Source organism: Miniopterus natalensis, chromosome 1 (genome assembly GCF_054644295.1).
Source record: "Miniopterus natalensis isolate mMinNat1 chromosome 1, mMinNat1.hap1, whole genome shotgun sequence".
NCBI classification, from domain to species: domain Eukaryota; kingdom Metazoa; phylum Chordata; class Mammalia; order Chiroptera; family Miniopteridae; genus Miniopterus; species Miniopterus natalensis.
This window is the reverse complement of record NC_142081.1, coordinates 68,285,976-68,311,651: the sequence shown is the minus strand read 5'-3', so window position 1 is coordinate 68,311,651 and position 25,676 is coordinate 68,285,976. Positions and strand designations below refer to the sequence as shown.

At 48.2% G+C, this 25,676-nt stretch overlaps 1 protein-coding gene across 1 annotated transcript in view; it reads right to left on the bottom strand.

The window, feature by feature from the left end:
- Nucleotides 1–6,043: 6,043 nt before the first annotated feature.
- LOC107531685 (T cell receptor alpha chain MC.7.G5-like) overlaps nt 6,044–25,676 on the bottom strand; it is a 246,975-nt gene continuing 227,342 nt past the window's right edge. The window contains exons 4-6 of the mRNA XM_087815060.1: nt 8,589–8,843; nt 7,035–7,079; nt 6,044–6,150 (exon numbers count right to left, since the gene is read on the bottom strand). Of these exons, the coding sequence (XP_087671186.1) occupies nt 6,044–6,150; nt 7,035–7,079; nt 8,589–8,843 (407 nt within the window). The remainder of the gene's footprint in view (nt 6,151–7,034; nt 7,080–8,588; nt 8,844–25,676) is intronic.

The following is a 25,676-nucleotide window of genomic DNA, read 5'->3' as shown; positions in this document are numbered from 1 at the left end:
AGTTTGTACAGAGTCTGGATCCCCACCCAGAGCCTAGCATGGTGCCTGGCATGTGACAGGTATGCAATGTGAAAGAAAGGCTTGTTCTTACTAGCCTGTGAGAGAACACTGACCCCACTGGGAGACCGGGGATGTGGGTGGTTAGTGACCTGCCCAGGGTCCTAGACTCCAGCTGGGCTACTTGATTCTGACTCTGCGCCCCAAGGCAGCGGGGTCCCCAGGCCCTTTCCCAGGGCTCCCTCCCTGCACTCTGGATGAGCAAGCCTGATGATCCTGGGCAGGTACTGCCCCCTGCTGCCTGTGGGGCCAGGCCCGGATCCTCTCTCCTCCATGGGATACGACAAGATTACAGGGGCCAGAAGCCCAGTGCAGTGACTGGCAAGGGACAGAAGCTCGCAGAATGAAAGTCACCTGCTCTTTTGTTTTCTTTGGAAAAGAAGAAGTTTTCCTGAGCTTGGGGGCTTTCCATCCCCGGAATGAATGGACTAAGGCAAAAGAGGCCTCTTTGGTGGAGCGCTGCTGCCCCCAGGTGGATGTCTGAGGACATGACCACAGTGCAGGATGTCCAAGGCCTGCGCTTTGAGGGTGGTAGGTTCTGGTCTCAGCTTTTAGGCCCCTTGCCTCCTGGTGTCCTGAATTCTGGTGTTCTGGTCTCCGAGAAGCAGATGTCAGTCAGGGCATCACCCGTCACTCCAGCCTTGTTTGGAATAGAGCCCTTCTTCGGAGAACCAGCCCCAGCTGCCGTCACGGGGCAGATGTGGCCCCCACACCCCCTAGGGGAAGGTGAGCTGGACATAAACTTTGAGGGACTGTCCTCTATTAAGCAAGTGTTTAATGAAGTGAGATCAAGTTTTGACCTTAGGGCTTGGTTCAGAAGAGGGGTGCAGAGGTGGGGCAGGGAGGCGGCTTGGCAATGGGGTGTGCAGCACCTCTCAGCCTGCTCCTGGGCGGGGCTGCCAGTCTGTGGAGGAGCCTGTCAACCCCTCCCAGCTTGGTGGCCTTCCTGTCACACCTGCGGTCGGCGGTGTAACGGCCCAGCCTGCCTGGCCTCGGCACGTGGCCTAGGGCGATGATATCTCTAACTCAGTATTTTTAACTCTTCTTTCCAGAGGATGTGGCTTTTGCGGGAGAGCTTCAAAGGGTGCCCTATTTGCCCCTCTCGGCAACCATGACGTCATGGAAATGGGAAGGGGCCGCCCCAAGCCCCCAAACACCTGGAGGGAAGTGGGAGGCTTTTTTTCATTTTCTGTCCTACTTCTGGCTACTGACTCAATGTCTGACCTGCTTATTAATTTCAAAATGTAGCTCTATATGCGACACTCAGAGAAAACCTCATGCACATGTGTGTCTGGGTGAAATGAGGCCTGTAAACCAGGTGGCCTTATACAGAGGCAGGGCCCTGTGGTCCCGCAGTGGGGTTCTCATCAACCAGCGTACTATTAACAGAGAGACAGCAGCTGGCTCCCCGAAGGCCCGCACGTTGCTCCCGGAGGTAACCCCGAGAAGGGGTGTTAAGATAATAGAGCTGGAATGATAATGGGACCTTCTGCCCGGGGCCTTGGCGTGGATGCTGGGTGGCCGGAGCTCTGACCCTGGCTGCCCTGTGTGCTTTCCCAGAGTCATCATCCTTTAGCCGTATTGGATGAGTGCCCATGTGGGGCTGCACTGCCAAGGGGCCATCCCTGAAGTTTTACTTTCCCTGATAGTTCTTGACAGGTTACTCTTAGCTCTTGGCAAAACTGTGAAATAGAGGCTCACCGGGCCACCTCCTCTATTAATCCCACTTTCCCTTCCCGCGCCCCCTCCAACTTGGCTCACTCCCCAGTGCCCAATCACACTAACCCTTTATTTGTTCTTTTGCTGGTTAAGTGTATATTTAGCATGGGTGTGAGCCAGGCGCTGTGCTGGTGGTGCAGACAGAGGGATGAGCAAGGGCACTTCCCATCCAGAGTGGGCCCAGTCGAGCGGCATTTCTTGGCCAGATGTTGCCTGACAACTAAGGTGATATCTGTAAAGGGTGGGTCACGGCAGAGGGTCACTCAGGTATTCCTGGAGCACACACTTGCTTAGTCTGCCCTTCTCTTGACTGGACTGTGATTCCAGCTGTACTCAGAGGGCAGGTCTCTGGGTGAAGTGTCAGAGAATCCTCTAGAATCTTAGGCTTGAGTTCATGAGAAGTCATTTGTTCCATTCTTTTTCCTCCAGGGCTGGCCTGAGGTTACGCTTTTTGGGCAATAGCCCTTCTGTCCTGAGAAATCCATTCTGTAATTGTCCTTTGTGATGTGCTGGCCGTGAGGGCAGCCTTCCCTCCTTGAAGCTGGTTCCTGCTCACGGGGACTCGGGCTCTGCATGGCAAGGCCTCCATATGGACCTGGTGACCATGTCTTCAGGATTTGTCAGCGACCCCTTCCCTCTAGGCTGGACAATGCCTGATCCCTACTGCATGAGGGGCTCTACTGTGGCCCAGCAACAGCACTGACCCTCGTAGTGGGCACAGGGCCCCTTCCCCTGGGCCTCTTCGCAAGGCCACTTTAATTTCCCTGACCTCCCCAGATGTGAGGAGCCTGGGCCAGATGTGAGAACAGAGTGGACAAAGGGGTATTTCTGCACCACCCTACAGCACACCCAGTGGCTCCTGGGCTGCTTTTTGACTCGGCCTTAATAGGCTTTAGGCTTAACGGCCTCAGAAGTTCCTTCTGGGATTGAGAAACCTCAGCCCAGGTTTGAGATAGAAAGTTCTTAGGGGGCAGTGCTGACCTTGATGTCCAGATGGACTCCCACCTGCCCAAGCCCTTGTCACCCTCAGCTTGGGTCAGGCCTCGAAGGAGGAGGCATTACTCCCTCCAGGGCCTGGGTGGGTCCCCAGTCACTGCCATATCACTTCATAGGTGGCCTTAGGAGTGCAGTAACTATGGGGCCCTGTCCTCTGAAGCACCACTCCACAGGCTCCCTTGGCCTCCTTCAGTCTGGGCCTCCTCCAGTGTTCTTGGAGGGGTCTATCTTTGGCCCCTTTACTGTCTTCCAGGGTCCCTGCCCCAAGCCCGTGTCCCCTTCAGCCTCAGTATCTTTGCAACCAGCTCTCAGGAGCAGACCTGCCTCCCTGGCCCCCTCCTTGTTCCTTGCTTGATCTTGTGTATACAGACCACAGTGAATTACCACTTTAGGAGAAAAAAAAGACAAACTAATTTGCACTAAGTTTTTTCTTTTTAAATATATTTTTATTGATTTCAGAGAGAGGAAAGGAGAGGGAAAGAGAGAGAGATAGAAACATCAATGATGAGAGAGTCATTGATCGGCTGCCTCCTGCACGCCCCGACTGGGGGTTGAACCCACAACCCGGGCATGTGCCCTGACCAGGAATCGAACCCCAATCGCCTGGATCCTAGGTCGACGCTCAACCATCAAGCCACGCCTGGCCGGGCATGTGCTAAGTTTTTAACGGTTGATAAATACTTGCTCTATTAACCCTCCCAGGGACATTTTTATTTAATATAGGGAAGAGAATGAATTAAAATAAATCCCAATGGTGGAATCTCTGATGGTGTCAGGCAGCTCTGTGTTCCCTGCAGGTGGCAGGTCCTGCTTTTGGGAAGGAAGTTCCTGTCCTCCGATGTGTGAGTGAGCCTCCGTGATGGGATTTCCACTGAGACCTTTCCTATTACTGACCTTTAAAGGGACTTGTGTTTAAGCAGCAGATGAAGCGACCCAGAGAGAACCGGGGATTGTGACTACTCTCAGTAGGGCTGGCCAGGACATGGATGGTGGTTCTGAGTTCTATGGATGCCATGGAATCAGGGATGCATGGAGCTGGAGGCAGCCTCCAGTCTCAACTGACAATTTTTTTTACAGGTGGTGGCCTGGAGCTTATGGAGGGGAGAGGTATTCCTAGGTAGCTTACTGAACTGGTGGTTCTGTCCCTGTGAATAGAAGCAGACCTGAGTTTTAGCTGGAAGGATTTGCATGTTTCTGGCTGATGTGGTCAGAGACGTGCAGCAGAACCATAGAGGTATTTGGGGATAGGATGCCCTCCGACCCTAGGCTTTAGTCTTGACAGCAGTAGTTGTGAGGTGAATGGCTGAGTGACCTCTGAGGGGAGTCCATTAGCATCTATGACTCGAGGAAAGGTGCTCAGGCAGCAGGAGGCTCAGGGGTTACCCAGGGCCCCAGGGAATCCCACCTCCTGTCCTCTAGGGAGGGCTTGAGACATCTACTCTCCTTGGCCTAGTCCCTGGGCTAGAGGGAAGAGAGCTCATCTCCTCTTTCCTATCCTTACATCTAGGATCGTGGGAGTATAAAGTCCAGCTATGGTCACAATCTGTCCCCCCCACTCCTAGACTGGACACCCCAAGGTTGGGACCCAGGCAGTGGAGTAGTGGGTGGTCCCCAGCAATGAATTTGTGGGGCAATGTACAGTTTCTATGGAAACAGTCTGAAAGGAAAGGAAACGTTCCTGGGGGGCAGGAGACAGTGGGCGGCATTTTGGGGATTCTTGTTGTGTGGTCCCTGTCTGCCAAATTTGAGCTACACCCATGTCCACGGGCCTCCTGCCACAGTGGCCCAGTGGTGTGGCATGAAAACGGAAGAGCAGGGACCCAAGCTTTTAAGTGGGTTTGCCCGGCCCCCAGCACAGCCTTCTAAAGTGGAATTTTTTAGAGGTTATTCCAGGAAGAGGTTGACTTAAGCAGCTTGTGGAGTTAGCTCCCTGAATGCCATCATGGACAAATATCTTGGTTTCCTTCTGCCCAGCTAGTGATCAACAGCCAGCTGAAAATGACCACGACCAAACCCAGTCAAACAGGAGACAGTCTCTGCTCTTCCAAATCACTTTTAATGAAGCCAGGGCAGCAGAACATACAACGTGGCTCAGATACACAGCACAGCAGGGCCCAGACAACGAGCTAACTTCCCCCACACTTTGGGGAAAAGGGCGATATGTATTTCTTTATGAACACTATTTAAAGGTATAAGCTCCTCACATTCTCCAGGAGCTAGAACCCGAGAGAGCCCCTTGGTGCTCCGTCACCCAGTGGACATCAGAGGCAGTCTCGGGGGGGGGGTCTCCACCGCCAGGAGGGGCTGCAGCAGCCCCTGCCTTTGCGGGGAATGTCGGGCAGTGACAGGCAGCAACTGGGGGACAGAGGAGGGGCTGCAGCTTGGGCAGCTCTCAGCATCTCGGTCACAGGTGTCTGGCAGGATCCAGTGAGAGGCACGGCCAGTGGGGCCGAGAGGTGGAGGGAGCCTTGTCTTCCTTGGAGGCCGAGAGCGTGTCTCTGCTCGAGGGACGGGGGCGGGGGCAGCGAGGAGTGAACGGCACTGGGTCCTCACGCGCTTGCTGGCCTGCCATGAGGAAGGACAGAAGTCAGCCTGGATACTGAGGAGCCAGCCCCGGGACAGCTGGGGGTGCGACGGAGATGCCCCCATTTGTAAATTTCTAGGAGCCGGTGGACCCTGGGTTCTATTTGATGGTGGTGGAACGGCATGCGCTGGTCCCCAGGATGCCCGGGACACTGGGGGGAAAGGGCGTGGGGACTCCAGCCAGGATTAGGGTGTATTTTGGGTGTAATATCTTCCCACTATATTGGCGGCACAGGACATGAGGGAAGGAATTGGGAGCCCCATTAGGTTTTGCGGTGAGAGGGATGCAACGGAAGGCATGATCAAATAAAAGGGACAGCAGAGGCTTAAATCCATGTCGGGGGCCTGCATTTCTCTATTTTTTTTACTCAGTGTGTGGGGCTCTTGATGTTCCTTGGCTCAGTTTCTTCATTTCCAAAATGAGGGTAATAACAACTGCTCATACTTTGTGGGGGAGACACGACCCAACTGCTGTGACTGTTGTCACCTGAGGAGTGTATTGTGTTACACAAATGTTCCAGGCCGTGGTTATTAACAAGAGGAACTCCTAACAGGAAAAGATGGAGGAGTTTGGTGAGCTCAGACTGAGTACCTAAAAAGAAGACCCTGGGGGCAGGTTTGCTTTCAGGGCTTGGGGACCCACCTGAGCCCCTCGAGCCCCACCTCCTGGCTGAGAGGCCCGCTCACCTCAGCTGGACCACAGCCGCAGGGTCATGAGCAGGTTAAAGCCGGCCACTTTCAGGAGCAGGATGCGGAACCCGATCACAGACAAGTTTTGGAAGTTTAGGTTCATATCTGCAAAAACAAGAGGCCACAGCGGTTATAAGCATGGGCACCTGAGGTCCACACAGCACCCTGTGACATACCACTGGCTTTCCCCCAAAGCAGGGTGGGATGGGCTCAGCACCTGGACCCACCTCTCCCTTTGAGCTTCTGTGCACATCCCCTCGTAAACATATCTGTACATTCCTTAGGATCAACAGTATTTCATTTCAAAAGGGAAACACCAACTGCACTTAGTACTTATTTTATTTCTGAGCCCCTCAGGGGATGGAGAGGAGGTGGGTGCTCAGAACTTACTGCAATCCCTTAGGCCTGGGCCCCTTTGTGAGAATCCAGTGGCTGAACCACAAGGGGATGACTCATAAAAACAGCTCAAGTGGAAATGAATATGGGCCCAGGGAGGTAGGGAGGAGTGGTGGGGATCCTTGAGAGAGAAGATCACCACCTACACAAGTTCTGCTGCTTTTCTTGAAAGAAGACAAAACCCCCTGGCCATGGAGGGCAGCTGTCCTCAGGGTGACCTGGTTAGTTTAGGGCTATAAGCGCCTCAGAAATCTCACAGATGGGCCACACAGAAGCTCTTGTTGGCTCTCCCGACAGTGGAGTGATTGAGAGGAATACGGAAGCTTACAAGTGAGTCATTGGTTGGGTAAAAACTAGAGCCTCATCTTCTAATTACTCAGAATGGGCAAGAAAATGGAGAGATGATGAGAGGAACCTGGGGATTCAGGAATGACCCCAGGAAGCTCTGAGCAGGGCTTGAACTGCTGTTCCCTCTCCGCACAACGTCATTCCTGGATCCACAAACTCCTTTCCCTCTCCCCTACCCAGGCAGGGTTACTGTGGGCTCACTGCTCCCCGAATTTGTGCAAAGCCAGGATAGACCCCTCTCTTACCTGTTTCAAAGCTTTTCTCTACCAACATGGCATTACAGGAAACTTCTGAAAGGAGAAAACAAGAAATTTTCTGAGTCCTGAGTGTGCTGACTTTCCCACTCTAGACCTCCTAGGAGTTGGGCAAGTGATTGTCTACAGCCTTTGCATGTTTCCTCATGGAGAGAGCTGGAGCGAGCTTGTTGCATGTGGGCACCTGCTGGGGAGAGCCACTGGCCCTGGCAGGACCAACAGCCTGGCCTTTGGGCACCACCTCACTCACTTAACAAACACTGGCTGTGCACAGTTCATGTTACATGACACAAGGCCATATGAACTGTGAGCACAGACCCTGCCCTTGGGCAGCTTCCAGGCTGAAGTTCGATAGCGGCACTAAGATGCACACAGTGACAAGTGCCATAAGGGGTATGGATGCTTTCGTGTGGCCCACAGCATCCCGTCCCTGCACCCCAAATTTCTTCCTTTGTTTTCTCCGTCTCAGTAAATGGCGCCGTCATCGACTCAGCTGCTCAGGCATAAAATCCAGCCACCTTCTTCGATACCCTCATTACCTCCCATCCCTGTATGGCTCTGCCTTTGAGTCCCAACTGGTGTTGGCCACTCAACTCCCCTGCTGCCGCCCGGCCCTGGCCTCCCTCGTCTCTCTGCTGCATCAGCTTCCTTTCTGCTTCTACTCTTGCTCCTGGATCCCAATCTCCACTCAGCAGTCAGAGTGCACTTTTAACAAGTAAATCAGATGTCATTTCCCTGCTTAAAGCCAGATGATAGCTTCTCACGGTAATTAGAACAGTACCTGCCCTCTTACGACCCGAGAGGCTCTCCCAATTGGCCCTTGCCTGCTTCCCTTTCGTTTCCTACAGCTCTTCTTTCTCTCTAAGCTCCTGCCTCAGGCCTCCACAGGGGCCTCTCTCTGCCCTTGGCACCTTCTTAGCCTTTATATCTCAGCTCAGAGTTCCCCAGAGAGCCCTTTCCTGACTTTTGTCCCTAAGGTGGTTGTTTCCTCAACTCCAAACTAAAGCACTTACTATAATCTGAAGTTATCTACATTTCTTTTTGCTGATAGATGGTCTTCCCCAACTAGAATGAAGTTTCCTTAGGGCAGACCCCTCACCTAACTTATTACTACTCTACTCCAGTGCCTGGCATGCTGTATATGAACAATGAGTGGTTGTTGAATGTCTGAATGACTGAGTGAGGTTAGGATAGGGCAGAGAGAAAGAAACAAGGGGAGGGACCTTGGAGAAGGGCATTAGAATGGATCCTGGAAGAGCAGTGAGGGGCAAGCCTCAAGCAGAGGCAGGGAGGTGGGACCTCAGGGCGAGTGAGACTGAGGGCCAGTTCCTTCTCCTGCCACCTTCTTCCCATCTCTTTGTGCCCAGGAAACTCGGTGGCCTGACAAGATGGGGTTCCCTGGTGCCCAGTTACAAGAGGGTCGGGGGCTTTGCTGACAGTTGATGAGGCAGTGGCATTTAGGTACCATCGGCCTGAGTGAGCCCCAGCTAAACCAGGCCTCCCGCAGTGAAGGCTCAGCTTGCTCAGGCACCGAGCTGTACTCACCTGAATTGGAGTGAAAGTTCTCGTCAAAGGTTTCATTACATTTGAAGTCAGAGCTCTGACTCCAGTGCAGCACCCCGTTGCTCTTGGAACCCACGGCCTTCATGTCCAGCGCCGTGCTGTTAGAGCCAAACACCGTGGAGCTCAGGCTTTGTGACACATTGATTTTAGAATCAAAATCGGTGAACAGGCAGACCGAAATGTTGCTGGATTTAGGGCTTCTCAGCTGGTACACGGCGGGGTCAGGGTTCTTGATATCTGTGGGCCAAAAGGAGCATCTGGGTGAGCAGATGTTTGTTTCCCTCCTCACCCCAACCCAGGTCTGAGTCCAGATACCAGTGATGGGCAAGAACAAGACTCCGTGGGGCTGACAAGTCACATTCTCAGACTTTAGATGGGAAAGAACATTCTAGAAACCAGCTGCTTGCAACAGACGGACTCAGGGACAGGCACAAGCCATGAATCCCAGCCAAGAGGCTAGGCTCTCAGTGAACCCTCTCTGCCAGGCCCTGCCTGCCACTCAAGGAAACCAGAAATGAAGGTCCACTTAATGATACTGTGCATTCTTCTACCCAAGGGGAACTTCTTCAAAAGCTCAGTAGGTCTGGTAAAGAACACAGCTCTGGCAGGACAAACAAGCACAGAGAAAAGGCCCAGCAAAGCAAACCACACTTGGAATCAGCTTAGTCTCCCACACCGACACTGGGCACTGGCAGGACGCGGAAGTTTTTGATAGGCTGGAGCTAAGTCAGAAAGTGGGTCCCACTGCTAGGAGGTTTCTCACTTCCACAGAAGTTTTGGACTATAAATCAAGACACCTCTGTCCAAGCCCTGGCTCCTCCACTTACTAGATACAGGCCTTGAGCAAGTCACACTGCCTCTTAAATCTCAGGAATTTAATTTGTAAAATGAAGCTGTTGCCTTGTCCACCTTCTTAACCAGGTTTTTCTGAGAAACCAATGAGAGTTACTTCATATAAAATTATATTTAATAAAATGTAAAGGATTGAACAGATGTAAGTAGATGTAGCTACTGATACTACCAGGATATTGCTACCATAATGTGCTACCGAGTAACACGTAGTTTCTACTCTTCACCCCATGGAGCAGGAGTTGCTGAAGGCTTTCCCTCCATGCCGAGAATCATTTTTCAGTATTTCTGCAGGGTTTAGTGTTTTAATGTAACTCTCATTGTTTGTTCTTTCAGACCTCCTGCCTTTAGAGGAAGAAGCAGAGGTTTGCAGGGAGGATTAACACGTTGGGGCCACCCAGAGAGTTTACAGCAGGGTTAGAACTACAGCTTCCTGCCCCTGTGGTTCTCTGCTCCCACAGCTCCTCACCACGCACACAAGGCTTCTCAGACTAGTGATGCACCCCACTTGCTGAGACAGCCAGGGTGGCCTTGGCAATGCAGACATCCAGCTGGACCCGAAACTTCGGAAATCAGCCTTTGGCATGGACTTGGGATGCTGAGTCAAGGCAGGATTGCGGGTGGGGCGACCCCTGGAGTGGCAGAGCAGGGCTGGGTCCATGGTCACGTTAAGGGACGTCCAAAGCTTTGACCCTGAAGGATTTTGCCGGCTCCCCTCCAAACTCCACATACTGTGGGGCCTGGCATCATCATGGGTTAAGGCCCTATGACATAAATCTTCTACTGGGAGGGGAGAGATGGGAAGCCGTTAGCATTACCAACACACCCGAATGGGTTTTTTAGTCATCAGTGGGCGTCATGGGCGGGACTGGGAGGGGGGACATGGAAGGGTGTGGAGTTACTGAGAGAATGTGGCCTTAAAAAGAAGGTGTCACCAGATGCAGCTTCGCCTTAGGTGGGAGTGAGGATGGCTGTGGGAGCCAGATGCCCAACTTTCAGTCCTGGTTAAACATTCACTTAAGTCCTAGAGCCAGTGGGTATCAGGCTGGAGAAGGTCAAGACCACGCTGTCCAATATGATAGTCTTTAGCTACATGTGGCTATTTAAATTAAAGTTAACCAAAATTAAATAAACTTAACAATTCAATTAAAAATTAAAACCTCATTTCAGAGGTCAATAGCCACATGCAGCTGGTGGCTGCTGTATCGGGTGGCGAAGACTGATAGAACATTGCCACTGTCACAGGAAGTCCTATTGGATAGCGTCAGTCCCAGAGAACAATGCCACGGAGCACAAGACTTTGATGCTGACAAAAGGGGCTGAGTGTGAGACTTAAAGCCACCTTGAAGTTTGTGAGGGGTGACTACCAGGGGCAGACCAATTGCTCAGCTTTGCTAATGAGAGATCAAAATAAAATAGCAATAAATGAAGTCAGAACAATTACGGTGATTTTTAGCTTTTTTCACATCCTATTTTTACCAGTCGATACCCTTTGGGCTCCCCTATCTGTATTTTTGCTGTTGTTTCTCCTGTCTGGCTTCCCTGCCTCTGATTTCTTCTCTTTGTCATCCTCTCCCCACCTCAATCTCTTCTTTGAGCTCACCCTCCAAACATGGAGCTGTCTGGGTCACTTTCTGTTCTAAATAATCCAGGGACTCCCTATTGTCTGGAATAATGGCCAGACTTCTTGGCATGGCATTCAGGGTCTGCTATGATCTTCCAAATCTTGAATTTCTTCTCCCAAGTCCTATCTATGCCCTAAAAGAGTACAGCTGCACCAAGCTCTTCACATTGGCTCCCTGGGATGTCAGCTCTGTAACAGCAAAGGCCCGTCTCTGATTTATTGCCATATCCCTAGTATATGCCACATGCTAGGTGCTCAGGAAACAACTGTTAAATCAATACATGGGCTAGTGACCATCAGGTTTGCAAAATTTCTGCTTGTTAGACTTTTTGGTCAAAGGAGCTGCGTACTCATCCCAAAACTAGATTTTTTTTAAGCCCCATTTTACTTTTACCCCCACATACGTCTGGTGCAACCTTACTATTTTTGTCTGAAAACAATAAAGTCACTTAAAAATTTTTAATTTATCTTGCAATAAGTCACTTTTAATTTTGCGGGCTTTAGGGGGTCGATCTGCCCTGGGGGAAAAAGCGTCCTGTTCTACTCTAGCAAGATAAACATGTCTTACCACAGGTGATATCTCCAAAGGTAGATTTAGCCAGCCTGGATCAACTTTGCACTGTGGAAGTTCAGCTATTCTACATCCTAACCTTTTATTTTAATTCAAAACTAACCACAAAAGCACGTGTCCCAATGCTCTAGTGCTTTAGGTCCCCAGGGGCACAGCAGTGATTGAAAGCTCCCTTACCACTAAATCTGTGCTTTGCAGTTAGACACTAGGAAGCCAGAAACGTGAGTTAGAGAAACTGACCCCGGGGCCCGCTGAGGCCCTGTGAGCGTCAGAAGCAGTAGCACTTCCTGGGAAGGCTTCCCCGGAATAACGGAAACTCTGGTGCCTTTGCCAAATTGCAGCCCTGAGGCGGCCCTGTCATACCACTCTCAGTATCTCCATTACAGAAACCGTTAGGTTTCTCCTCCCCTGAGGAATGGGGAGCTCCTTTCACAGGCCACTGAGGAAAGAGAGAGGAGGCCCCCAGGCCATGAGCTGTCCATGGGAAGAGCTGGTCCCTCACTTTCACACCTGGTGTGCATTTCTAAACTGGGTTCCCAGTTTCCCAGTGGCTGGCCACGGCCTTGACCGTATTTTCTCGAAGGCTCTAGGATTCCTTTTCTTCATTCCTTTGCCTTTCTCTCCATCCAACTTTAGTAACAGACGTGTTTACTTATGCCAAAATGCACGTGCCTTATTTAATTCTCAAGATCATGCCGTCTTCCTGTTTTCTTTGTGCCTGGAACCCCCCTCTCCTTTCTTTGTTCATACTGATCTTCTTTATCTTTCCGGCTCAATGAACCCTTTCCACTGCATAAAACCTTCTCCATCTAGGCCAACTTTCCAGCCAGAGCCCTCTTCCTCTGAATCTCTAATGTGCCTGTTGACATCATCAATTGGTTAATATTGAAATAGTCTTTAGGTTGCTGAATTTACAATAGTTCTGTCCCTTTCACTAGTTTTTATATTATTTGGGGACAGGTCATGAATGTATCTTCGACTTCCTCATACACAGTCTAACATTTTATAGAGTGATGGCCACATGGAAGGCATTTACAAATATCCACAATTAAATTTTAATGTGTTTGACCTAGAGAAACACAGATTTTGAAGATTGATAATGATGCCTTCTCCCTTCACATGGCCACATGGAAGAGGCCTCTGTAAGAAAATTAGTCATAACACCCACAGTTGGCCTCACTATAGACATCACCAAGGCCCCAAGGGGAAGGATTACTGGCACTGGCCGATGGGGTTTCAAATGGGGTGCCAACTGGGATGACTCACCAGATATTATGGACACTTGGGTTCCCTTCCCAAATGTGAGTTTACCAGCCACTCCTCCAGATTCACACTGCAGGTGACACCACTACAGAAACTCCCTGGCCCTATCTCCCATTTTAGTAGAAGAAGCACTGGTTTCCCACAAGGACTGGAGAATCACACTATGTAGAGTTAGACCTTCTGCTCTTTTGTGTTGAGATTTTGTCTCTGGTGTGTTCAGTCCTTTCCTCCTGCCCCATCCTGCCGTCATGCCCTGGGATGGAGGTTGTGATTTAGTAGAGCAGAACCCCCTGCTCAGGGCAGGAGAATCTTGGATCCTCTCATGGAAGGTCCAGGACTACTTACTCATACCTGCCTCATGATTCTTAAGGTCCCAGCCTAAGCATGTTTCTGGAGCACTGAGGGCTAGACTGGAGGATATTTGAGAGATGAGTGGAAAGAACCATTTGGGATCCTATAGAAGAAAATACCTGGGCTCAACTCAGCATCTTAAACAAAGAAGAATTAATTGTCAATGTCCACCCTTGCCCCACTCTACTTACTTGGCTGGACACTCACTCTGGTCCCTGTTCCAAAGATTAGCTTGTTAACACCGGTGTTATCCCACTACAGGTAAGGTCTTTGCAATAACCTCCCTGATGTTAATCTGCCAGAACCCACCAGAATCCGAGAGCACCATCCTAAAAGTCCCCCTGGGTCTTTGTTTCTTAGACCTCTTATTTCCCAGGGAAGCTGTTCCCCTTTCTCTTTATAATAATTTAAGATTTAGTACAGCAAAACCTTGATGATGATGATGATAATAATAATAATAATAATAATTTAGAAAAGCTACAATTTATTGATTACTTGCTATGTATTGGGCATTGTCTCATATTATGGTGATATGGTTATGTCATTTTGCCCTATTAACTGGACAGGGCAGAGCCAGAATTCTCCCCAGATATGCCAGCCTCCCAAGCTGTGCTATGAACCCCTACCATTTTGCTTCCATGCCTTGTTATTTCACATGGTATAACTGCTGTTTAAATAGGGGTTGGAGTCATTTTTATCCTGAGAGAGGTTGACAACCCTGCTAAACTCCAGAGAGGAAGATTCTTTGAGCAGGTATCCCCACACCATGCTCATTAGCCAAACCAGGGAATTTAGCTACCTGCTGCAATACAAGAGAATTTGTGTTTGCCATTAACTCATGTCTTTTTCCCTCAAGGACCCTTAGCTGATTTCCTGAATGTTCAGATTATCTGGTGCTGATATTATCGGCTTTGCTCAAAAGCACCAAATATCTGGAACTCTTTTCACGTTTTCATAAATTATTCCACTCAGATTTTTATTGACTGGCCCTTGGCACTTTCGTCTTTAATTTGAGAAATGGGAACATTTTAAGTCACTGAGAGCTTGTAGAAATGGGAAACAAATGTTCCATATATCCCTGGCTTTGCCATACATCATTGCCTGTTTTCTCATAGACAAGTCATCAGTTACTTTTGCCTTGGTCATTTGCATGGTCTTACTCACATGGGTACACAGCCAGCCTGGTTCCGGCTCCAAAGATCAGCTTTCCGTAGCTACCAGACAGCACACAATAGGAGGATGCTTTACAAGAACTCTAACCAGGCAGGGTCAGCCTCCCTGGGCAGCAACGTCTCCTGTCCCTGTGTTAGAGGCTCCTCCAAATCACTATTTACTCTGACACCTGAGAGAGGTCTGGCTCGCTGAGTCCTAATTTCTCAGCTTCCTTTGTAATCACCCCACAGACCTTTCCCTCAGAGCCAGCTTGAGCTGGTCTGGCCTCCTGGAGGGTGGATGCCCATTCTGGGTTCCACAGCTGAAAGTGAAGGAGGAGTATTGAAAGAGTCTGGAGGAAAGCCAGGGATTAATTTTGGAAATGAATCTTGAGGGAAATTTTTATGGCACTGGAAAAGATGGAAAACAGAGGGTAGGGCTTAATCATGGAATGGCAGCCTACGAAAGATACCCCTTTTAGAGACTGATTCCTGGAGGGCAGAAAAGACAGACTAAAGTTGCCATAAGAATATTTATACAAATGCGCAGGAGGACTTCTTAACTATGAAGATTGTGAAAGTCTGGAGTAAGTTACATAGGGGGCTTGGGAATCTCTTTCTCTGGAGGTTTCTGAGATTCAGATTGATATCCATATGGAGAAAGTAAGTCCTCAAAGTTTGAGAGTGGTTTAGACAAGTATATCTCATGAGGACTTCACAGAACTCCAGTTTTTCTAAATTTCTCTGCAAAAAAGGTTCTAAGTCCAAATAAGCTTGGAAAATACTGTATACCCTACTTCAGTCTTGGAGACTGACAATGTATATTATCATTTTAAAGGCTCTGAGAAGTCCTGCTGGTAAAGAAATCCAGAACTTCTCAAACTTATTTGATCCGATAATCTTTCTTTTTTTAAACACTCACTAACACCTGTGAAACAGATGCACATTTAAATATATACTCCTTGGAAGTCATTTCTCTAGTTCCAAGTAATTAAAATTCCATCCTAAATTTTATCCTTAAGTCTTCTGTGTTCAGAATCTGTTTGTTTTACCTAGTCCTGTGGGCACAGCCTCACTGATGCAGATTATTTCCCTCTAATTCTTATGAAACAGCTTCATTCTATTTGGGCAGTGGTTGGACATGGGGTCAGCTGTATAGCAAGCTCTCCTGCCACAGCTTGAGGGCAGATACAGACACAGTCCACATGCAGGACCCACAGCGCCCCAGCACTGGCAGGGTTGACCTACTGGGAACAATGGCAACTTTGAAGCCTTTTCCATGAGTGAATTGACCCATCCTCCTTCCACACCCCTTCCCACACACCTTGGGGCTGTGTACTTCAAAGAAGAGCCTGGACCTAAAGGAGAAATTTCCTGGGGGTGAGGGGTGTCTCTCAAGTGCTGTAGACTTCATGTGGTTTTCATCAGACCTCTCTCCTTTTTGCTGATAAAACCCATTTATGCTGCTTCCCTATCACAGGTATGGTAGTTGTGCCTCTGAACTCTGGTTCCTGAGAAATATGATGGGTTCCAGGTTTTCTAAATGCAGCCTGAACTGACCCACGGCAGGGAAGAGGCCTTGATGAAACACACAAGTGAACAGATAAACACGGAGGAAGTTCCCTGGATAGATGGGCTTTCTCCCACCCATGAGCAGTTGGATGGATTCTGTAATGTCCTTGTTTTGAAATCTAACAACCCCGCGGGAGAATACAGCTACTGTCTAAACCAACGTGTTCTAAATAGCTACCGCACCTCCACTCAAGCCTTCCCTGACTTCCCGCACCGGAAGGCATTCATTCAACAATCATTTGTTCAATGACACCTATGCGCTGGGCGCCGTGCTAGGCTGTGGAGGTGTAAGGGTGGAGGGGAGAGGGTGCTGGCCTCACAGAGCCCGCAGTGCCATGCAGGGTGGATTCGCGCACCAGGCCACCAGGATAGGAGGTGGGGCGCCTCCCTTCCTGCTCCCACTGTGGCTTGTCTGTGCCTCCACGGCAGCATGGTGGTGCTGGGGGTCATGGTCCCTCTGTGCAGACTTTACCCATCGTGAGATCCTGGGTGGCAGCCGCTCTGCACTTCCCTTCCTTTCTCACATGGAACATAGTGCTTAGAATATAATAGTTGCTTAGTAAATATTTGTTGAATAAGAAAGCCCTCTAAACATTTAAATGTATGTGAATGGAGTGTTGCTTTCTATCTTCTCTTATAAGGACTATTTCATTTCTCTTTTAAATTGTTATGGTTCATTTTCTAAACTTTTAATGGTTTTTGTTGCATTATTTTGGCATTAAGTTTTTCCCCTGCCTCCCGGTTAGATGTGGAGTTTGGCGAGAGTGTGTCCAATGCCCAGGGTCTTTGGGAAGTTTAACTTATCACCTCTCATGAAAACTAGAAGGTAACAAAAATAAACTTTTGGGCATAATCAGTCACCATGTCTTTTCTGATAAAGATCTTTTGTCTCAGAGGAACCTAAAAACAGTAAAAGAGTCTGTCTCTGCAATGATGAAAGGCCAATTCCCACTGGCAATTACTACTGCTAGAATATAAACCATCACCGAGCCAGTGGCTGGGAATTCAAATTTCAGAACATTCAAGCCTTGTAAAGAAACATGAGAAATTAGCTCAGGAAGTGCAGATTCATCATATAAGAAAGTAAAGTAGGGACTTTCTGTGTCTTTGGCGAGGCTAAGGTCAGGCACTTACTTGGAAGCACATGGAGTCTTGTTCCACTCCCAAAAGTGAGTGTTCTGCTACTTGATTCCACACCCTGGTACAATGCAGTACAGATACCTGCCCTCTGCCACCCAGGGTGGCTGCCTGGCCCCCTTCCACATTTATAGCTTTCACTCTTGGGAACAGAACTTTTTAACAGCCTGCTTCATGGTTTTGATGATAAATTTCTCTCTGTGTGTCACTTTATGCTCAATAAATAGTCCCCCTAGGTTTCTGCTTCCCTCCTTGCCATACTTGCATCTTCCCTGCTATACCTGCATCTTCCCTGCTGTACTTGCATCCTTCCAGCCCAGTCCAATGACTTTACTCTCTCTTCAGAAATGCAAGTCCTGTCCCAAGGGCCATGGTCACCATGGAAAGAAGGCTCAGGATGGGCCAACCAAGGACCAAATGAGTGGCCTTTGAGGTCTGAGGCCTTCCTTCTCAGAGTGCAGGAGGGGTGGTGGTAGCAACGCAATGGCATGGTTAACAATACAATACAGTCAAATGGATTTGAGGTAAAACTCTGGCTCTGTCACTCCTAGTTGTGTGATCTTGGGCAGTTACTTGCCCCAAACGTCTGTTTCCTCACCTGTAAAATGGGAATAATACCAGCTACCTAACACTAGGATGGGCATGAGCACTACATGAAAAATTACATGAGGGACAGTGTATAGTCACTGGCATATGTTGGGCGTTCAGTCAATAGTGGCGAATGAGAGGACGATTCCAGCAACACTTTACACTGAGGGAAAGAGGAGCAGCTTCTGGCAGCCAGAGTAGACGTGTCCCTGCCCACCACCTACTCCGGCACCCAGGCTGGGATGCTCTCATGTAGGACAAATATCTCTCAGATCTAAGAAAAGGTGCTGAGAGTGAGCCTCAGCCATAGGGTTGAGGGGCAGGGTAGACCCTTGGCTGCCAAGAATAAAGTTCTGCTTCAGCAACTTAACCAAGAACAAAATCTCTTTTCTCAGAACTGGGCATTTGTCCTCTGCAAACACCGTGCAAAACCCTGTCCAACACAGCCTCAACTGCTAAGTTAGACCTGACACACAGATACGTTACTCCCAGACAGCAAAGGACTCCTTCAGTGACGAGCAGACCACACCACAGACTCTCATTATTGCGATATCCTTGCAAAATATATTTCTGTCCACAAAATTTCCCTTGATCATTTCTATAATACTCACGGGGATGAACAACAAGGCTGGTCCCTCTTCCAAATGTAGGTATGTAGTTTCCTCCTGATACACACAGCAGGGATAGCCTTTGCTAAAACCTGCCTCTTGGGACGCCCCCCACCAACTGCCCCAGGGGTGTCAGGGTAACAATCCCGGGAAACACTGGCTGATGCTCCCAAGGTGCAGGAATCTCCCACAGTCCTTGAGGCCCTGAGCCTTGGCCTCGGAGCAGCGATGGGAGCCGGGTTGGGGACTGGAGAACTCCTCACCCCCTATTCCCAGGAGAAACACACTCCTATCAGCAGAGAAGAGGGGCAGCAACTCCCCAACACCACCACCGCCCTGCCTGCTTGGGGCAACACTAAGCTCTGCCTCTGCCACTCTGTTGTCAGATACAAGGGGCTCCTACATGCTCTGAGGATGGACGCAAAGGAGGTTTGGTGTTACATTGTGCTGAAGGGTCTGACCGCCTTTCCTGGAAGCTCTCCTGCTCTTGTCTTTCCCATTCCTTCACTCTTTGAAGCTTCCCCTTCCAGTCTTCTTCCTGTGTGAGGCCCAGGGGGTTGGTCCCTGCCTGTCCCTGTCCCTGTCCCTGTCCCTGTCCCTGTCCCTGTCCCTGTCCCTGTCCCTGTCCCTGTCCCTGTCCCTGTCCAGACTCCAAGCAGGATTCGGGCCCTTCCTGTGGTCGGTGTGTTCATCCTCTCTTTACCACCTGGAAATAGGCCAAGGCACCCAGAGCTCTTTTATTCCTTTATTTCTAATGACCTTCATTCAGACAGGGCCCTGCATTTATGAAAGCCTAGGACAGAAATAAAGTCACAACAATTTCCATAACATTTTTGAAAGACGGGAGGAAATCAAGATCATGCTCCTACTTGAGACACGAAAGCTGAAGCTCACGGAAGTCGCGGCCTGCGCAGTCTGTGGTCCCCGGCTGAGGTGGAAACTCAACCCTCAGGTCCCTGACCACGTGCACCGCCACCCTCAGCTGACCGCAGGCTGGGCCCCGGGGCCGCACCAGCAGAGGGCTGTGTGGCTCTGCCAAGCTCAGGAGTGGGGCTGAGTGGCTGGAGCCCTGCCTGGGCCCCTAACTGTCTGCCCAGCATGGCCTTGGACAGATGCTTAGCCTCCGAGCCTCTGGTTCCTTCTACAACATGAACAAGATGTCCCCAAGGTCCCTTCCAGCTCTTACGTCTGTAGTCTTTTGTTTAGTTTGAAACCCAGCCTCAGGGAAGAGCGTGGGCAGCTTTTCACAGAGGATGGGAGTGTGGTCAGTAGGGATGCTCAGATGAGGAGGCGTGGGGCTAAAGGTTTGGGACAGTGACCATCTAAGAATCTTAGGTGTGGCATTAATGAATGCCACGGCCTCTCCCCTCGCATGGACATAAGTAGCCCAGCACCACGGGTAGGAACAGCAGAGGGTGGGGTGGAGGGGGCTCGTTTTTACAGAAGGGTCCGGGCTCACTTACTTGGTGTGATCACCACTTGGGTCCCCTTCCCAAAGGTGACTCTTGTATTCATAGTCACACTCTAGGTAACTGCATTACAAAAAGGTCCCCGTTTCCCCGACCTCTAGTAGAGGACACACACTCTTCACCTTGGCTCTAAAAGCTGGGAGCCCGGAAAGGCTGACCCCGATGTGTTCACTGTAACGGGTGGGATGGGGACTGAAGGAGCCCCCCTGAGAGTTTTAACTGCCCCCCGCCCCCCATGCTACCCAGTGGCCTCCATTTTCCTGGTCATAGCTTTCAACAAACACAGCCTCAGGTAAAACGGAGCCTCCACAACACTGTGAAAACCTGCCTCCGGGCTGGGAGGTGTGAGTAAATCTAAAGACGCAGGCAGCGGGCGGGCATTCTCCCTCCTCAGCTGCCACGCCTGACAAGACGACACCATGTTCTTGGGGACATATGCAAAAATGTTATTTCACTTTGCCAGGAGTAGGAGAAAGAGCATCTTCTGCTATAGACACGCCTCAGCCTGACTCACAGTCCCCTCGTCCTCTGGGCGGAGCAGCAGTCCAGCCCGGTGACTCAGCCTGACTCACCCTGTTTCTGTCCTCACCTCACTCAATGCTTCCTGCAAAGAGGAGGCTTTCTGTACTCAATAAAGTCAAACATCTCAGCATATAACAGACTTCACTCCTTTTCCTGAAACACCCGGTGGGGAGTGCTGGCTCTCTCCAAGGACTGTGGACTGTCCCCTGTCACCGCTGTCCTGCCTCCAGCCCACAGGGCTCCCTGCCAGGCCCCAGGTCCTGTGCAGGACCAAACACAGCACCCATCTTACCTCATCACATAGAAATTGTTTTGTTTCTCTTATAGGACTGGAAGTTCTTGAGGGCAGGGACAGTATCTTAGCTTCTTTTCTTTGTTTATTTCTTTTTAAAAACCAACCATGGTCCCTGGCTTGTTGGTGATACTCACTAATCATTTAATGAGTTGAACTGATTTTTACTGAGCATAATTATTGGGAGAAGGAGGCCCGTTTTGGGAGAGGTTAAAAGCTAAGTATACTTTGGTAAATGGGAGCTGCAAAATCTAAGTGCTTAGGCAGAGAAAAACCAAGGAAGATTTCTGGGAAAGACAATCATGAGGCAGTATAAAAATCCAAACATTGTGAGGCTCATATAGAATCTCAGCAAAGAGAGGGAAACTGAATGACCCAGGAAAGTCCTGGATTCCAAAGTAAACCCAAATATATTTCTTCTGATATCTTGACATTGATTGTCCTTAAAAGGTAAAAGGAATAATAATGCAGAAAGTATATATTCCAAGTTAGCAGCATTGTTATGTTCAATAAAATAGTAGTAGTAGTAATGATGATGATGATGATGATATTCTACTATAGACCATGCTAAACGCTACATATAAAAACATAAATCCGGTATTGGAGATGAGGCTACACATTTCTGGAGATCTGACTTACTTGGGATGATTGAAAGTCGGGTTCCAGTTCCAAAGATGAGTTTGTCAAATCCTATAGTCACACTATGAAATATCTCTATACAGAATGGCACCCTGTGGCCATTGCCTGGGGTTCCTAAGTTACACACAAGTTAGTTACTATGTGGGTTCCTGTGTGTCTGTGCATGTACCAAAGTGGGAGGAGGCATATCATTTAACTATTTAACCTTCATTTTCCCAAGACCATTGGAAGGTGACAAGAAATAAGGCAGAACCCAATAGGAAATACTGCTTTGTATAGAGTGGACTATATAAAAAATGTCCCAACCATTTAGGTTGAAAAAGGCACTCATATCATTACAGCATTTCAGTTCCAGACAGGACCTAGGGTAGTTTTATCCATCCACACTTACTAAGTGTGCAGTACATGTTCCTGCATGAATGATGCTCATGGATACTATATAATGCAGCATTCTCATGGGCAACTTATTTAAATAGCAGACAAAACCATGGGAAAACAAATAATCAGTGAAGACAGATGTCCCTCACTCTAATACAAACCAGGTTATTTCATGGAACTTACTTGCTTTAACAAATAGTCTTGTTCCTGTCCCAAAGAAAACTTTGACATTTCCAGTATTTCCCACAGTGGTTTGGGCTGTGACAAAATGGGCCATTTCCTTCCCCTTCCATTTTTATACTACAGCTGGGGAGCAGGCCCAGGGAGCATATGGGTAGTTGCTAATAATAAGAGCACTTTTTAATACTCCCTTAATAAAACCCATTTAGTCTTCCTCCCTGTTCTTTTTTTTTTAATCCTCACTTGAAGATATTTTTTCCATTGCTTTTCAGAGAGTAGAAGGGGGGGAGAGAGAGAGAGAGAGAGGGATACATCGATGTGAGAGAGGCACATCTGCTGGCTGCCTCCCGCATGTGCCCCGACCATGGCCGGGGATGAGCCTGCAGCTGAGGTACGTGCCCTTGGCTGGAATCAAACCTGGGACCTTTCAGTCCGTGGGCTGATGCTCTAACCACTGAGCAAAACCGGCCAGGGCTCCCCTGCTCTTGAACATATCTCACACCTCCTATGTACTGGAAGGTTAGTTCACCAAACAGCAGTCACTATTCTGTGAGATCCAGAGACCAGGTTCCTCAGGTTTTCGTACCAGCCCTAGTTCTCACTGACTTTATGATATTGGACATTTCAACCAACCTCCTTGGGGCATAAATTTATTAGAAAAATAAAGATGCCTGAATAAGATGATTTCTAAGCTCCCTTTCAGGCACAAATTCTGTGATCCAGCAATGTCCAAAGTGCCCTCAACATTGCATATCTCTATAACACAAATGAGTCAGGCACTTGTGGATCAGTCACACTGGTGACTGGTACACTTGGGGAAAATACAAGAAATAATGAGAGAAAGAGAAAGTCAGAACAAGGGAGAAGCTGCTGCTAGCTCCTCTCTCTCTTTTTTCTCTAGCGGGGTAAATGCTCCCAGTAGCTCTTGAACTTTTTGTTTCTTCATTAAAAGGGGAAGAGAATCCTTTGGACATTTGAGGCATTAAGTCAAGATTTCCCAAAACTCCGTCTTTAAGTCATGGCAATATCTAAGAATACAAAAGATAAATCCCATGTATTTCCTTACTCACTGTGATTGGCATCGTCTCTCATTTCTAAATGAGGCCTGGCATAGGGTCTGGGACATAATGTAGTAGAAAGAACAAGGCTTTGAGATCAGGCAAGCAGGCTCTGCCTTGAATCTAGACCCTGCCACTTACTAATCCTGGGACCTTGGGCAATTATTTTTCTGAGCCTCAGTTTACTCTTCTGTAAAATACAGATACTGCCCTCATATGCATAACATATGGTATGGTTTGTTGTTTAAAGACAATACCATATGTTATGCATATGTTTATTATTTCTATGTTAAGTTAGATTATTGACTAACAAGGTTATTTCCTTAGGGTTATAGAATTTGTTTTTGGACTAGCCATAAGAATCCATACCCTTAATCATATAATATAGGAGTGTGATCCCAGAAGCACAGCCTTTGAGAGCTTCAGCCTTCTCAGCTCACAGTGGAAGAGTGTGAGGCACACAGTGGGGCAATGTCTGGTTCAGTGTCAGAATGCTAGTTAGGACCAAATAAAATCTAGAGCTAGAGTGAAACCAGAAACCCTGAGCTCCTTTCTCTGCACTTCACTAACTCTTCTTGGACAGTGTTTTGTGCAAAGGGACTCAATCTCTAAAATGAACTGGGTATGGCTTATTTGGGGCATGGATAAAATGACCTTAAATATCCTCTCCACAACATGTCTCTGAATCAATGGCAGTGGAAGTAGGAAGGGTCTATTAGATCATGGCCAAGCGATTTTCTGCTCTTCTAGCTTTTTTTTGGTCTTTATCAGGCTCCATTGAGCTCATTTCTAGTGCTAAAAACTCCAATATTAGACAGAGCTCTGTCAGCCTCACATCACGGGAAAAATCTTAATGGTTTGCTAACTTCTACCCCAAAGAAAATACCCTCATATAGCCTTTGAATACTTTCACTAATTTATCTGGGTGCTACAATTCTTAATACTTCAAAACTAGATTATAGTAAACAATAAATAACATACATATGACAAAAATGAAACCCCCCTTTCTCTGGTTCGCCGTTACCAGAATGCATTTTGTAGTTACCGTAGAATCTTTCACTTACTCAGCTCCACTTTTAGCCAGGTGCCTGTCCCAAAGGTGAGTTTATTTGTTCCTCCCCATGAGTCCCACAGTGTCTGATGCCTCATAATAAACTCCCTCTGTCACTTCATCTCTTTTCCTGGTCTAACCCAATAAGTTAGAAAACACTTAAGATTCAATAGAGCTATTTGACTTATTTATATGAGAAAACAGCTCTCCCCCTGACATCAAATGGGAAAAATTCATAGGCTGTTGGTGCAGGGAGACCAGAGAGGTCATAGGGTCTACTTCCCAGTGAGAAAACTGAGGCCCCGAGGCAAGAGATCTGCTCTAAGGACTCTGCTCGTTGGCAGCAGAGACAGAAACGTGGGCCAATTTGAGCCTCAGTCTGGTGCTTTTCCCTCCAGCACTCGCTGAATGTCCTGCGGCATTTACTTTATCATCTTCCCCCCTTTTGCCTGGAAACTTGGTTTCTTTGGGGTGTTTGATTTTGATTAAACAAGCATTTAACCAAGCACTTTGTAAAAGGGACATATTAGCCACTTGGCGGGATATATGAAGAGAGACTGTTCTCAGGGAATTTTCAGTTTCAGTAGGCAGATCTTTCCAGTAATAAAAGATTTCTGTAGCTGCGTACGTCACAGGCTGCCCAAGATACCACAGCTAAATTGGGGATATAGAGAGTAAAAGGAATGAGAAGGGTGCCTGGGGAGACAATACAGTCCAGGCTTTACAAAGGAAGCCAGGCTATTTTGGAGGGACCAGGTTTGTCCTAATCATCTAGGATGTTAGTTTCTACTCCATTCCCACCCAGTGAGTTTTACTGTTATTTCCAACTTTTATGTTAGCTATTTTCACTTTAAAAAACCCTCCATGAAGGCTCAACCTTAAATTCATAGGTCAACTGATAAAACAAAGATGATGCATCCATAAGGGTAAAATGCATTAAGAACATGTAGATGCCTTAAATCACGTAAGGGGAAAACTAGGGTGGGATGGGGTCAACATTTACCTGGAGAGACGAGAAGGATAGTGCCCTTTCCAAAGGTGGGTTTGTTGTATCCTGAATTCACACTATAGCAATCCCTCATACAAAAATAGCCTGCAGTGTTGGGCTTAACCTCTGATCTAGTTGGGGAGGAGGGGAAAAAACCATCATTTATGGATAACCTGCCATGTATCAAGCTGGTTAACAATCTTCATATATTACATTACCTCATGGGCCACAACTACAACAACTGTGCCATGAGCTGAGATATTATTAGCTTTATTTTACAAATGAAGAACAGGTGATACGAAGCTAAGGAGGCTGGAGTAGCACTGCTACCAAAGACACAAATAGCCTAGATGCACCAGACAGATAAAAGGCATAGGATAGATAAATCTTAGGAGGAGCTATGAGAGAGGAATCCTCTTTTGTATTCCTACTAGAGGGATATTGCATCTGTATTACATATATATAATTATATATATATATATAATTTTGCTAGAACCAGACATCAGAACTCTAGTAATGGTGATCCCTCAAAATTCCAGCTCATCCATTATTACACAATCATTTCTCGAGACATGAAGACATTTTCCCCTTAATCTTTCTGTTATTCCTCTGAACCCCACTTACCAGGCCTGACCAGCAGTCTAGTGCCACTCCCGAAGACCCATGTATAGCCTCCAGTGTTCCCACAGTGTTTCTTAGTCAGCCTAAAACACCCACAAGCCCACACATTCTTCTCATACCTGACACTAAGAGATATGGCCCTTTCACCTACACAGCAG